This window comes from Typopeltis vanoorti, chromosome 2 (genome assembly GCF_054136105.1).
Source record: "Typopeltis vanoorti isolate ZY-2024b chromosome 2, IOZ_Tvanoo_1.0, whole genome shotgun sequence".
NCBI classification, from domain to species: Eukaryota; Metazoa; Arthropoda; class Arachnida; order Uropygi; family Thelyphonidae; genus Typopeltis; species Typopeltis vanoorti.
The window spans coordinates 30,294,340-30,310,802 of NC_143550.1; the positions used below are offsets into that span (position 1 = coordinate 30,294,340).

Consider the following 16,463-nt stretch of genomic DNA (forward strand, 5'->3'; position numbering starts at 1 on the left):
AAACCGTCCCGTGAACACTCGCATTTACATAGGACACACCGGGAGGTATAGGGCTAACCACCTTAACCTCGATACGGCAGCGGTTAAATGTGGAAAAATCCTCGACACCGCAAGATAGAAGAGGAGAGAAGGAATAATAATAAGAAGAAAAATAATTTATGTTTTGTGATTATTCCGTCTCAGGATAATCCGGTAACAACAATAACCAAAAACTGAATGGTGTCTAATATTTCGTTGCCGCTAGGTAAGAAACTTTCAGCGAATCAAAAATTCTGATGAATTTATTTCTATATGCACAATTAATGAGAAAAATAGAGCCTCCGTAGCTCAGTCGGTATAAACGAAGCTCTTTGGTCGGAAAGACCTGGGTTCGATTCCCGTCTATGAACCTTTACTGGTCTCTTTTGACTAAAGGTGAGTTAGCCGGTTTAGGAGGGCTCAATCCGTCCCCCTCACCCAAAGTGATGGAGAGAAAGGGAGAATAAATAAATGAGCAAAATACAAGAACACCGCATCACTCTGGCTGTCTTTGACCAAAACACAACTAATGCTATAACAACTAATCCAAACAGTTAATTGTTTGGTCAAGAGAATATATGGTGGGGGATTGCTACAGAACTGACGGGTGTTCAGTTACTGAAGATAAATGCAACTACAGATTATTACTTTTAATGCTGTTCCCGCCCGCGAAAGTAAACCTATAGTACATTGGTACCGTGGGCTAAGGATCTTTTCTCGCATAGATGACTTTCCTTATCCAAATACTGATTTGGTAGAAGGGGAATTTATAGCTGTTGCGAGTCTACGTTCTCAAGCAGCACGTGAAAGAAAGAACTCGAGGTCAAACGGTGTTAATCTGAACATAGCGTTAGAAAGGGTCTCAGTTAAGAATGTGAAACTGTTATATGGATGTTTCAGAAAAGGTTATATGCTGAAATATAGCAGTCTATGGGACGCTTGAAAATCTGCTTAAATGATGCCGTATCTGAATGAGTCTCTAGAGTTCGAAAAACAAACAGCATGGGAGTAAAATGTATGTGCAACCTTATTAGGCATGAGATTCATAACAGGACGATGTGGAAGGAATATCGTGATAATAAGAATGGTGAGAGTTTAACAGAAAGAGCGGCCACACAAGTTACCAGTATTGTACAAAAATCAGAGTTGGAGTGTGAAAAGAAATTGGCTGTTCAGGCTAAAAGAAACCCAAAATAATTTATCGCTATAGTGTAAATCAAATATTGAATCTAGGATGAATGTAAGAATAACTTTAATGAATGCAGATGCGACTGTTCCAAATTGAGTGTGTACTTTGCTAAGATCTATCAACCTGGGATATGCAACAAGGCAAAGTGTTGTCACTGCTTTGGATGAAAAGATAGAGGTACATGAGAAGGTGGGGGTTCTAGAGCTTTTGCATAACCCGGATAAGAATTCGGCAGAAGAGACAGATAGGATATCAGCACGTACTTCTATGTTAAATGAATATTCAGATGAACTGGTTAGGACCTGAACAGTATTGTATAACTTGAATATCAACTCAAGAAAGATCTCACAGGATTACAAAGAATGTATGATGATCATCCCTGTGTACCAGGATAGTGCAAAAACTTATGTTTCTAACGACTGACCCGTTAAGAATTTCTGGAGTAGTGTTGAAGATTTTAGAGAAGTTGTTTAGAACTCTCATACAGAAATGGAATGACAGACCGACAAGCTATGCTTTGTTCAGACATGATCTCCTTTTAGTAAATCCATGCTGTTCTTTGCAGTTTATTCATATTTTTTAGTAATGTTAAGGCTGAGTTGGATAAAGGAAATGGATACACTAGGATAATGTTGGACTTTGCTAATGCATATGATAGTAAATTGGAAGATATAATTTGCAATATAAATTATTTACTTGGATAAGCAGGTGGCGGAGAGATATCACAAAGTGGTATACGGGAGTGTGAATCAGCAAGTATATTTTTTATTATTTATTTTATTTTATTATTTTTTTTGTGGCTCCCACCCACGAAAGGTTTATTTGTGAATCTATAGTACAATCACACCGTGGGTTTAAAAATTTTTTCATTACTGATTTTATATAATTTTTTGGCATTTTTATTTATTTTTTACCAGATCCGGATGACCAATGGTGTTATACAGGGATCAGTTCTTGGATAATTTCTGTTCAACCTGTACATTAATGATACTGGTAAGGACCTGACAGGAGATGTTCAATAGTTTTCTAATGATGCAAAGATAGGTGGATAATCAGGGATGATACTGATTTGCAGCACTTAAAAATGACGAACAGGCTGGAACTTTGGGCAAATAATGACTATCAATTCAATGTTAGTAAGTGTAAAGTTACACACGCGGACGTGATGAGATTTCCAAAGGCATATTGCATTAATGGAATTTATGATAAAGAAAAAGTGATGAGGCTAAAGGATATAGCAAGTTGAAGTTAAAAAAGGTCACTAGCAAAAATTGCAAATACAGTTCAAAGGATAGTTGCGGTCCTCTAACGAATACTGACGTGTAAGGAAGTCATTTTTTTACAAGTTCATGATACGACTGAAACCTGGCCTACTGTGCATAGATTTGGTTGTCTGGATACTGCGGGAATGAAGGTCTGTACAGAGTTATAAAGATTATATCGGGATTATAGAACGTAGATTATAAAAACAATTGAGATGTGCGGAATGGTGACACCAGGAGAAAAACAGGGGTGATGTGATAGAGGTCTATAAACTTCTGAAAGGGTTTTGAAGGATTTCAGTTAATGATCAATTTTCTTTATATGGAAAGTGGGGAGAGGACAAGCGTCATCCATAGAAGTTGAATTTGTGCGTCGTTAAGAAAGGGGGTGAGAGCTAGATTTTCTCCCACAGAACAGTGAATGAGTGGAGCAATTTGCCTGCTGAAATGGTTTGTCCATCTGGTGAATAAGTTTAAGTGAGTGCATAACAGCTGGTGTGGATGTTGTATGGCCTCCCGGAATGAGTCCTTAACTTCCTCGAGGTCGACTATGAAAATAATAAACATTACATAATTTAAAATTCCAAGCACCACTATGCAGTGTTCTCAGTGCTCTGGAATCAAATCACTTTAGCCTTTATCAGTGAGCCTCGTACACAGTATTATATTAATAAATTATTTTAGTACAGTACATATGGTATTGGAAAAGAAGAGGGTAACGAATTAAGACAGCGCTTAACAACAGTAATTTATACAGAATATATATTCTATGTATAAGCACTAATTCGTTTACTGCTACTTTTTGAAATCCAAAATTTTAAGCCAGAAAAAGAAAGCTGGACTTTGCACTTAACTTGATCCAAATGACTGAACTATTCTCTTCTTGCTGTTTGTTTAGGCAAATCATAAATTCCTTTTGGTCAATTACGACCTCTGATCTATAGAAAGATATCCGCGATCACATGTGATATACGGAAGACAAGAATACTATGAGTACAAGAATATTAATGATAGGAGAGGTAGCAAAACCTATATCATATGATATAGGTTTGACACAGGTGACTATATCAGTCATCTGTGTCAAATGGTTAAAAAAATACATTCGTATTTTTCTTGAAGAGATAGGAGGTAGACGAAATGAAAGATGAGGACGAGAAATCGGTTCAGCAGGTTTGGAGATGAAGTGCTAATGGTACCGACTTGCAGCTATTTTTGGTTTTACAGACTTCGCAGGAAATGGAAGTTTGTTTAGCGGAATGGCGCCCATGAAAATACCTATAGGAAAAAAAAACAGGGCCAAAACAGAACATCTTTAACAGTGTTGGGATAAGCCTAGGAGAGGAGATCACAAATTAAGTGGACTGTCTTCATCTAAAGGGAATCAAGCTTTTTTTTTTGTGCACCTCCTCAAAACGTGAAAAAGTCGATTCGGATTGTAGGCCTATGCTAGCTCGAATCTTCAGGTGGGCATAGGTATTTATGAATGTTTCCAAGTGGGAGATGAATTTCCTTATTAGTTGTGAGATCACCTCCCCGATTAATGGATGCCTGAAGTGGCTTGAAAAAGCTTTCCATGTCTAGTGTCTCTAGAGTACTTTCAAAATGATGCTAAAATACATATGTATAAAATAAAGTTTTAGCCACCCATGATGTCAATATACTACTAACGAGGCATAAATAGAAAAATATAGGAATAGCAATTATAAAGGTGCAAGTCGGTGAGCAGAAACATGTTTTTATCAAAAGGTAAGAGGAGGCGAAAACTCGAGGCAAATAAAACAGACCTGAATTTTTATAACATTAATGTTGACGAAGTTATCATGCCAGCTAGAAATGGTAAGGAAATCAGTGTTGATACTCAGTGTACTAGAACACTCAGTGAACGACTAGAGAGAAAACTGACTATTTAATCACAAAAGGTGGAAGACATCCTAATCAAATGCTCTGAAAATCTGAAGTGACCAAATAAGTTTCTCCAGACCTTTCTATGGCTTGTCCAAATACAAACAATGTTGACTAAGTGGTTCGATAGTAACGGAATCTACACTGGTGAAGAATTGGACTGTGAAGGGAAAATAGACTGGTGAATAGAATAACTTGTCTCTTCCCTTTTTTGAGACTGGAACTGGGGGGGGGGGGGTACCTATTGCACCAAATTTGCGGGTATCCAACTATTTACAGTTCTCATGTATTTTTGACGACGACTACAGGAAGCATACGGTAAACAGTTATTGATATGGTGGATGTCTGTCATGCAATGATAAAGTAGAATGGTATCAATGATTCAGCTTGTCTTTGAGTAGTTTTTACAGCTGTTGCGAGCGGCTGTGTAAGTGTGCTTGTCTTGATCCAGTTATAATATACTAAATTCTGCTAGGGGTGCGTTGCCAGACGCATTACAGAATTAAGGCCTGCTAATAGGTGGGATTTTGAGTGGAATGTTAGATGAAAGCTTCAATTTCAGCTATTCGATCAGAATCAAGTGTTTGGATAAGGAAAGCGGAACCAGTAACTGGACCTTGGGAAGAAAGCGTAAAGAAGTCATTAAGATAATCGCATTTAGTCCCACTCTCGTGCCAAAGGATACTAAACCGAATATGGCTAGTGATCGGCATACTGCAGAAAGAACCCATGGACGCAATTATGGTTTGAGTTATTAAGAGCTGACATCTACAACATTCTTCGAAGGAGAACTGGTTAGAAAAAGAAGTCGAGGATATGTTGCTGAATATTAGCTGGTATTCTGTTTTGGTGGCTACTCAGAAAATTTGCGTTGGATCATTGCTAATAGCAAAAACAGTATTTGATTCGAAATGGTCTCAGATTCTCTTAAAATCAGGCAGAGCCAACACTGACTACTTTACTCTTCTTTCGAGATAAATTTCCATAACTCGTTTTCACTTGTCATATTTTCTCTAATTCTCATTTATGTCATAAATATTACCTATGTTTGATATTACAAGTTAGTAATGATTGTGCTATTTGTGATTTCCCTCCTATGCAGTAATACAGAGCAAATGATAAGCAAAGAATATATGGAACGTTACTTGGCCTTAAGCTGAATACATCCTGCAAATCAGAAGTAACTCGCTTCTTTTATGAAAACGAGTATCATTTGATATTACATCAGAGCGATCTATTTAGAGTTGTGTTTACCCAAGAATAACTAAATGACTTACAGGTAAACGATGACATAAATCTTTCTCATGTAGACCGTACTAGATTTCAAGAACAAAAAAAAAAAAAAAAAAAAAACTTGTCTACCTATCGTAGACTGAACTCATTGAACTAGAAAGTTACAAGTGCCTTTCGTACGAACCTACGGAACGTGGTCATATGCTGATTACGAGAATGAACGTATTTAAAGGACTTGCATCATTCGGATCATTCAGGTTTTTTTTAAACTTGCCCTTTAAGGAAAAGAATAAAAAAAAATAATAGAAAACATCACAAAGTTCGCTTCCTCCAAGAAGGGATATATTACTCAACGTTTTCCGCTTTAAGTTATCGGTTCACTCCAGACACACCAAGTTATACAGACAGATACGTCACTTTCTAAAGAGGAAAACGTCAACTCTAAATAAAATGGAATATTGTTTCAAGTTCTTAGAAGATATCAAAAAAAAGGAATAAAAATGATGACGTTAGTAAAAGAAAGTTAAAAGAAAATTTTTGTTTTAAGTGACATTTTTAAAAAAAATGTCTATAATGCCTCCAGAGAAGTCGAAAGGATGATGCAATGAGAGCTCTTTCGTTTGGAAAGGATCATGGGGTTCAATTCTCGTCCTTAAGCGAGGAATTTTCATAAAGATTATTTTAACTGAAAGTGAGCTCTGTCTTATACAGAAGATGCAGGACTTTTTCACTAGAAACTCCGGATTATTATTTCGGAAAAAAAACAGGAAAGCAATTAACAATCAAAAATATACTTGACGGATTTGTAATGAATTTATAATGCATTGAAGTGACCCCCAGCGTTGAACTCTAGGTATATTTCTTATGTAATTATTAAAAAGAGCAGCACACCTATATCCATTAGTATAATCTGTATCACTTTGGTTATTCTTTATTTGCTTCACTTTTATTTATAGCATCAGGTATAGTATGTCAACGATTTCTCTACTTCATACAAACATTATTCTTTATTCGGTTTTAACCAGTTCATACCTTCCATTTTTTTTACTTTCGGATCTCCAGTTTAGCACATAACCACAGGAACCACTTCAATTCTTCCTCTTTCCCCTTTCCCAGAAATACTGCTTAACAAGCGTGTATGGATATAACTCCACCATCCTTGTATGTCTTGCTGGCGCTTCAGTAAGTCAGCCATGTTGTGAAACATTTCTGTTTCCTCGTTATCCCATCAAAAGGAAAGGAGGAAGTGTTCGACTTATCGGTCCAGTTCTGATTATTATGTAAAGTAATGAGAGTAACTACGATAGTAGCCTATCTTATAGTTTGGGAGGGGGGGGAGTATTAACAACCAAGCAGGACACGCTTCAATAAAACAATATGTGCATTACAATTTTCTTGCCAACTACTATTTAAACAAACAAAAATGCAGATTTTTGTCTCAAATCCCAGAACTCAAATTAAATGCAAAAGGAAGATTAAATGTGTTAAAACAAAAAATTCGAGGTTACCTAAAAGTGGCATATACAATGACTAATATCTTCTTCACAAGTATCAGAAGCGAAAAGAACTATATATTCATTAGTTCAGAATTTAATGAACTACCATAAAGTTGGATTAATCCTAAGAAGGGGAGGGATCACCTCTTATTGTATAGTTTAAAGACACTAGAAACGTATGGTCCGAAATCTGTAAAGGTTCCTTTAAAACCTAGTGACAATGCTTTTTGCTACTTTTCTAGATTAGGAGTTGGAACCCCCCCCCCCCCCCAATTAAAAACTAACAGTCAACGTCAAGCCACAGACTATCGTAAACAGTGGAAATTATATGAGCAGAAGCAATCAAAAATGCTGCGTTCCTTCACATCTATCGTCTGATATCAGAAAGATGAAATGCATAAATTAGAATATAATTTATTCAAATTTTTAATAAAACGCTCCCCCCCCCTCCCAATGTGACGTTTACTAAATTCATAAAATTAAATCTATTCTTATTTTATGCATTCTAAATTGTAAAAGAGAACAACATATAAAAATCGGATAGATATTTAATCCTAATCACGCTCTCTGTTTATAATTTGAATTGGTGGTCTAGGCCCAAAGACGACTACTAAATTATAATTTTCTGCTAGATCAATGCATGCGTACTAATTACTAGAATCAACTTACTTCTCATTTTAAAGTAGTCTAAATTTAAGTGCCGACACCCTCAGTATATATCAAAAATAATATTAAATTTCTCATATCCTAAAATATTTCAGGAATCGACATATTTCGTTATGTATTTTAAAATATTTTATTATATAATTTCAGAAGTGTAGCAAAAATTTTAAACAATCGGTTTCTGTTCGAAGATATACAAGAAGTGACAGATATTGTCCAACCTACTGTTACATGAAAGAACAGACTGCCATTTATCATTTAAAAAACGGCAACATCATTCACTGAAAATAACTGATGGCATAAAATCCATTTCAACCTGTCAAGGAAAGAAAAGCTAGGGTCCAAACAGAAACGAGTGGTTGAATGCCAGAAACAAATTTCGTAAATGATGTAAAGAGAACTTGGGATAAGCAACAACAGCATCATATAACTCTAATCACCATATAAAAATGTAAACATCTTTGTTATCGGTCGGAATTTTTAATAAAATATGCTACTTTATTTGGAATATTGGTTGAAATTTATGGCATAATTTCTTTCTATATTTTAGAACTACGATAAATTCGGAATATGTTATCGTGTTTTTATGGAATTGGTTTTGTCATTGATTAATATCTTTACTGTTGGTTTGCTAGGTCATGTATCTAGTGATCATATTATTATTATTCGTGACACCGCCAAGGAGTCCGAAGACTCATCGCGGGAGGATACCCATTGTACCACTCTCCGTCTCCACCACTACACCGAACCTCTACTACCAATCATCAGCACCATCTACTGCCCACCACCACTGCTACTATTTCTTGTCTGTAAATTGCGTGTGTTCTGAAGGGCCGATTTGTCCGTATGCGGGATGAAAAACCCAAATTTCCAGGAGAAAAAACCCTGTTACCTCCATATGAGATCGGCTAACTCAAGTTCGATTGAAAAAGTTCATATAAAGATTCCTCCCGTCATGACGAGAATCGTACGCTGCGCCCTTTCCCAATCGAAGGCCGCAACGTGCCGTCTTTCTTCCAATTGCGTTACGGAGGCTTAATATTAGTTTATTTTCTAACAATTTTTCCCGTAGTCAATTTTGTACATGAGTATTGATTTAATAAATTTAGTTTAATCCTTTATCCAAGTGTAAGCAAAGAAAGTTTGGGCCTGAAGTATCGTCAGGACTGAGGCAACTCGTGGTAAAGGTGGACCAAGCTCTCATCACTGCTTGTCTTATTATCTCCCATAATGCGAAGCACATCTCCTTGCGGACATGTATAATGCTATGCATTAAGGGAAGGACCACTACCCAGACCGGTTTCGACCTTTATTTAATGTTCAAGTACAGGTCAAACTCCAAAAACTCAGCGTTATTCCCAGTGGTGGCTTGAAATCGTGGGGGGTGCTGCAACTTTCGAAATATACATACACACCATAAGTACAGTGTATGTGTGTTTGGATAAAATATCAAACTTATGGTAAAAAAAATTAAACATGAAAAAATATTATTTATTATCGATAGAATTATACAGTTTAGTATAATTCAAAATAAAATCCATTCCTTCAATTACAATTAAAGGAATGGTTTTACAATTTTTGGACATTACAATTAAATATTTTAATTGTAATGTCCAAATATTTAAAGAGATGGAGTAAACACGATAAGCACTACGAACACTCTACTACTGGCGCAAACTGCACATAAACAACAGTGGAACTGCGCGACGGACAGTGCCCCATTACGCTAACAGCTCGCAACTCACTATGACGTGCATATGCTTGCACGCGTAGCAATATGACACTGTGGTAAACACAGTGCTGCTAGCGTCCTTCGCCTTCCTAAGTGCTACTAGATGGATTTTTATTATTTTTTATACAAAATAAGAGAATTGTATAGAATTGTTGATAAAAATTAAATATTACAAGCAAATATAAATAAATTAATAAATTATTTATATATCGAGAAAACTTGGGGTGCTGCAATTCCGCAGTGCCTATGCACGAACCTCCCCTGGTTGTTCCCCTCAGTAACAGGCTTACCCTGCCACTGAGAAGAACTCTCAACATTGGCTCTACCCCGTGGCAGGCTCACCCCACCACCGAACAGAGCCACTCATTTACTCATATGTCATCTGAGGTGTAACAGCAACAGCCGTGCCTCAGTTAACTTCATGGCTACAAGCATTGCCATTCATTATCCCCCCCCCAGGACCTGGGTGACAGCAACAACCAAGCCTCAGTTAAAACTTCGTGGGCTACAGCATTGCCATTCATCACCCAAGCTTCCGACCTTTATTGAGGTCTCGTCAGTGGGAGCCAGACTCAGAGGTGGTGGAAGCAATGGAGAAGTCATATTTACCTATACGAGTTGCCAAAAGGTGTTTCACCTTATTGTTAAATTACTTTGGATTTTGAGAAATAAGTTGGAAGTTTTTTCCCCACTTGGGTAGACTATAATACTTCAGGCGCAAGCTTTGTTTGCTTACACTTGGATAAAGGGTTAAACTGAATTTATTATAGTCTAATTTATTGCTTCCACCTTAGTATCACCACCTCTGGGTCTGGCTCCCACTGATGAGACTTCAATAAAGGTCGAAATCGGTCTGGGTAGTGGCCCTTCCCTTAATGCATAGTATTATACATATCCGCAAGGAGATGTGCTTTGCATTATGGGAGATACTAAGACAAGCAGTGATGAGAGCTTGGTCCACCTTGACCACGAGTTGCCTCAGTCCTGAAGATACTTCAGGTGTAAATTTGTTTGCTTACACTTACATAGATTAAACTAAATTTATTATAGTAAAAAAAACTTCCAACAGTATTGATTTACTTTCTTCATCTACGACTATAGAGAAACATTAGATATTAATTTTCTAATAAAAATTAAAAATATCAATTGCAACTAAGAGGTCCTAATCCATACCAGGAGGAAATGATACAGGCCATTATGTTTTCAAATTTCAGGTAGAATGATGTACTTGGGCTTGTAAGACATTCACCAGTCAGTAAAAACTACACAGTCAAGGCTTCTACGGAAATGAAACTGTACATAAGCGAAACATCAGCTATGGATATCATGTTTTAAATACAGTTTACTACTAGCTTGAATCTCCGTATTCAAGCAGAAGCTCAAGCAATCTAAACGGCAATTCACATCTACAATATAGATTTAGTGAAAAAACATTTTTACTTCATGTATTATGTAGCGTCCAGCGCTTTTGGCACGCCCATCCTATCTACAATTAAAATGTCAAAAGTCACGAAGTTATCTTTGCTCTGGAAACGGCATGATTATTTTTAGCATTATAAAATGAAAGAATTCTCTCTTTCACTAGAAAGAAATTAAATAATCTAATTACATAATTAACATTGGTATATAAACTGCTACCTGTTTTCAAATAAATTAAGTGAACCAGACAAAGCAATAGTATAAAACTGCTTTGCTATTTCTCGTGGTTCTGATGAGAATCAGAACCACGAGAAATAGCATAGCAATGAGAAACTTTATTCTTAGCACTCCGATGACTCGTTGGTTTGTGTTTCCAAATAAAGCGAAAGGAAAAAGGGTAATATTTAAATACTGTTTAAGAAAGGAGCACATTCCTAATCAATACTGAAAGTTTTACGCCTAAAAATTAACAATTTTATAACTATTTCTGTAGTTTTGTGCACAGGTATTTTGAAATTTTAATGAGTTACGGTGAATATCGATTTGCTAAACTTCTCAATTTCTGATTCTTAAATTTGCAATTATTTCTTGTATTTCCCAGGTAATCAGAATGATGATGAACTCGGTAGTGGTCAGTGTCATTCTGATAAGCATGTGGAAAGTACAACATGTTTCAGCACTGACCATTCCATTCAGGTATCATAACTATGAACAAATGACAAAGTTACTACAAGATATTAGTCAACAGTATCCAAATCTGACACGCCTCTACTCTATCGGTAAATCACATGAAGGTAAGTACAAAACAAATGTCTTTAGGAGGAAATTCAAGTTAATATTTAGTTGGAAAAAATAGTATTAGCTTTAACACACAATAGTTTTTTTTTTTTCACTACTGACTTTCCTACCGAGTTCAGTTTCTCCATTTGGATACAATACCGGAGCATTCAGAAATAATTTGTGTGCCTAGATGGAGTGGACAGCATCTCCAGTCCCTAACTAACTGACACTGGACATGGATTAATCATAAAATATTAATACCGGAATCACTTGCGTTTATATTTTTATTTGTAAAATTTTTGGCCATTGTCAATACAGTTATAGGAAAACTCTAAGAACAACAATTTAATTGAGAGCACGTGATAGTATGTGCAGTATAGACTTACTTCAGGAGAATAGCTCCATCTGTATTAATAGATATTCAAAATAATTTAATTAAGTTCATAATTTTTAAATATAAACAAATTTTAATTGCAATTAAGGAGCACATGAATGGTGAGCATTAGTTCATAATAACTTCCCAAAATTGAGAAAGTTGTAGCAATCGCTTTTGTTCACGTTGTGAATGTTTGCTTCACAGCTTTCCGTGAAGTCTTTCCAGAAGAAAGTAACTTTTGTGCAACATTTTGGTTTTGTTCCACTGAATCCTGTGTTTTTGCAGATAAAGCATGGCTTGCTAAACCGGATTTTTTTGGGTTCTTTAAGAGAAATGTATTCCTGATGTTCTTCAAAACGAATTTGTACAGATCGATCAGTTTGTCCATAATAACATAAGCCACAAGAGCAGGGTATCTGTAAACTCCAGGATAAGATAGAGGGGGATATTTGTCTTTTGGTGAAATAAGTAATGTATCAAGTTTGCGAACTGGCCGGAAAGCGACTTGTACGTTAACCTGTCGAAGTAATCTTGCTGATTTTTCTGAAAGCCCCTTAACATATGGAATACAGATTCTGGTAATTTCTTCTTGAGGAGGGTCAGGATGACGGCTATAATTATTGATTTTTTTCGAGTTTCTTTTTTTCCTTCATTATAACCATTAGCAGTAAAGGTAGTTCTGATAATAAACAGTTCTCTGTTTAGAAAAGAATCCGTAGAACGAATTTTATGAGCTCTGTCAACTAAGGATTTGATCACACCATATTTCTGACAAGGGTGATGATGAGAGTCAGAATCAATTTATTTACCAGCATTAGTTAGTTTTCTATATATATATATATATATATATATATATATATATATACAGTATATATATATATATATACCGAGAACTGAAAACTACCACTTCGTTGACGCAGAATGGGAACATCCAGAAAAGGAAGACAATTGTTTTCCTTCCAGGGTAAATTTGATTCTTGGGTTAATTAATATTTTCAAGAAATTCATCAAGATCGGAAAAGGAGGAGTTCCATACAGTAAATACATCAACATATCTGTACCAAACCGATGTTTCAGGTGAAAAAAAAAGTGTAAAATATGTTGTTCGAAATGTTCCATAAAGTAATTGGCTAGGTTAGGGAAAGGGGAGATCCCATTGCTGTTCCCTCTGTCTGTTTATACAGTTTGTTCTGACCTCTGAAGATAACAAAGTCGAATAATTTTACAATATCAGGAGGAAAGTCTCTATAAAGCAATTCAATCGTATCTGTCCGAGGAATATTTGTAAAGAGCGAGGTTACATTAAAACTTACTAGAAGACCTGTGGGTTGTAAGGATAATACTGAAATTTTATTCTTAAAATCTATTGAATTTTTTATGAAGGAAACAGAATTTCCAGTAAATGTAAAGAGAAAATTAGATAAGTATTTTGAGACTTTATACGTAGGCCATCCTATGCAGTTAACAATAAATCTTAAAAGCACATCTTTATGAAATTTAGGAAGGCCATATAGTCGAGGAGCAAAAGCATGAACCTTTAAGCCTTTTTACTGTTTCTTCATCCCAAGAATGAATTTCGTCTCCAAGAAGCTATTAAGTTTATTGATTTGTGGTTAAGTAGGGTTTCTATCAATGCTTCTGTACGTAGAATGATCGAAGTAGACGTCTAAGTTTTCTGAAATAATTATCTTATCATGAATTGCAACTACCCCATCTTTGTCGGCTTTAGTAATAATTAGGTTTTTATTATGTTTTAGAGCAGGAATTTCAATATAAGGCTGGAAATTCTTTTCTAAATAGCTACATTCAGGAGGTATTGATTTAAATAAAATATAGCAGATTGAAATCTAATTTTACTCTATTAAATTAGAGGGACAGTTACGAAGGCCTTTATCTATATTACACTTCATATATAATATACACTATCTATCAATAATTGTCTGGAAACCTCTATTGTTTGAAGTTATAGAACATTCCAGGTTTGTTAACATAAGAACCGGTGTTCAGATAGTAGAAAGTAGTATTTCATCGCAGCAGTTGAATATAGGTGGTATGGCAACATGACATGAACTCAGTGACTTCGAGAGAGGTGTCATCGTGGGCTGTCGCATTGGTCGCATATTCCATACGTGCCATTGCCGTTCAAATGGAGCATCCAAAATCAACGGCTGGTGATGGGATCAATAAATGGAGACGCTCTGGCATCACTAGTGCAGGAAAACGCCCAGGACGACCGCCGAAAATGACTGACAGGGATAGGAGGATGATAAAACGGGTGGCACGCAAAAACCGGCTACAATCGGCACAAATCATCCGTGATGAGTTACAGAACGCCAGTAACACCATGGTGACAGAGGCCTAGCTAGGGAGGGGCGGCACTTTGAACCTTTTTGAACTTTCGCAGTTAATTCTAAAATACAGTCTCGAGAACTCATTTCCAAATACTGTAATGTTGCTGAGAATTTTCCTCATAATTGCTTTAAGTGTTGCTAGTTGTGAGAGGAGTTTTTCTAAATAAAATTGATTAAGAATTACCTACATTATTATGAAATAGACATCGCCAATGTCATCAACGATTTTACCAACAGAAAAGCACGAAAAATAACATTTTAGAATGTTGAAATTAAAGTTTAATTCAAAAAATAAACATAGTGTTTTAATTTATTTCCCTATACGTCGTTTGACTTTTTGTAATATTTTTGGTGTGAATTGAGAGGGGCGGCAAAAGCTTTAGCTACACCACTGCATGGTGAGCACTATACTGTACGAAAAGAACTCCATTTACTGGGTTTCCACGGAAAAGCAGCTGCATACAAGTCGAACATCACAACAACTAAAAGGCAGCTCGTCTGACTTGGTGCAGAGAGAGAGAGAGATTCATCGCTCCAATGGTGGAGCGATGAATCAAGGTTCACCTGTTTCCAGTCTGATGGCAGGGTGTGGAGCAGCCTGGTGAACGCTGTGGTTCCATGAAGGCAAATCAGTACTTTGATATTCAGGATAATGAGGTGCTGCCTACACTGTAGTTTTTATGGAACGGATCCGTGTTACTATCAAGACGACAATGCCCCATGCAACAAAGCTGCAGCTGTTATGGAATAGTATGAAGAGATGGATGTTAAACCCATCTCTTCATACTACGACTTCAAACGACTGCCCTGGCCTGCGCAGAGTCCGGACCTAAACCCCATCGAAACCTGTGGGACGAATTGGAGCTGCGAATAGGGTCCAGAGCAGCACGTCCTAGATCTGTCGCTGAACTCAGTGCTGCTTTGATGGAGGGATGGAGACAAATTCCACATGATGTCTGCCGTACATTGGTGGAAAGCCTCCCTCAAAGGGTGCAGGAGGTGATCAAAGCCAAGGATGGGCACAGCCGATATTAGGGTTCGCCTGCTGTATCAATTATAAACTGCTAAAGTATCCGGACAATTATTGGTAGATATGGTGCACAAATAGTCCCTATAGTGCACATAATATCACGTACTTGCAATTAAATGGTTGTTCTTTATAGTTTTCCTATAACTGTATTGATAATGGTTATGAAACTTAACCGATTTACAAATAAAAATATTAAACGTGAGTGATTCTGGTATTAATATTTTACGTCTAGATTTTTAGACGCATTCTGGACATGGATGTTCTCTACTGAAGACGATACCACATGTTTTTCTGGCACTCAAGTCCGTAGAATAGGATTTCCTGGTGTATCTTAACATTAGCCTATTATTGCACGACTGATAGGAAGCCAAAATACTATGTTTCCAATCATTCGTGGCGGAGTTAAAACGTTTCGATGGCGGACATAAAAGCGCTCTATTTACTTATTGAGAATGATGTCACTGTTTGGGATCAAATCTCAAAATCTAATTATCTTTGAGAGACGTCAGAAGAGATTTTGGCCAACTGTTGCGTTCTGTTCGACCTTCTGTGACAATCTTATTGACTGATTAACATGAAACATTTATGAATACTAGTTTGATTTTTGAACCTCTTCTCAAGACAGGTTGTTTGAATACCTTAATAAAATTTTTAAATATGAATGACAGAACTAATTACCACTGAACTCAATTCTTGAGATATGATATTACTGGTAAGGATGATGAGTAGCTTGCTCGAGTATGCAGATGAACGTTTCTATAGTTAATCTTTTCGTAATTTTTTTTTTAAAACAAAGTCTATGTGCTTAAAGAGCAAAGGCTTGAATTTGTATAACTGCACAGTTTCAAGAATAGATAGCATAAATCTCCCGATCTGCTGGAGGATAGGAGTAAGCTCAGGGTGCACGTTTCAAAGGATAATGAATAATAATTGCTATGTTGAAATATGGGTAAGAAAGCCACTGTGCTTAATTCGACCGTATCTGGATCACAGTGCACAGACCTACTGGATT

At 36.4% G+C, this 16,463-nt stretch overlaps 1 protein-coding gene across 4 annotated transcripts in view; it reads left to right on the forward strand.

Moving 5' to 3' along the window:
• LOC150108904 (carboxypeptidase M-like) overlaps nucleotides 1-16,463 on the forward strand; it is an 81,666-nt gene that overhangs the window by 3,603 nt on the left and 61,600 nt on the right. For all 4 annotated transcript variants that reach the window (XM_090410836.1, XM_090410845.1, XM_090410854.1 and 1 more), the window contains exon 2: nucleotides 11,516-11,708. In XM_090410836.1, coding sequence (XP_090266962.1) covers nucleotides 11,516-11,708 — 193 coding nt within the window. The remainder of the gene's footprint in view (nucleotides 1-11,515; nucleotides 11,709-16,463) is intronic.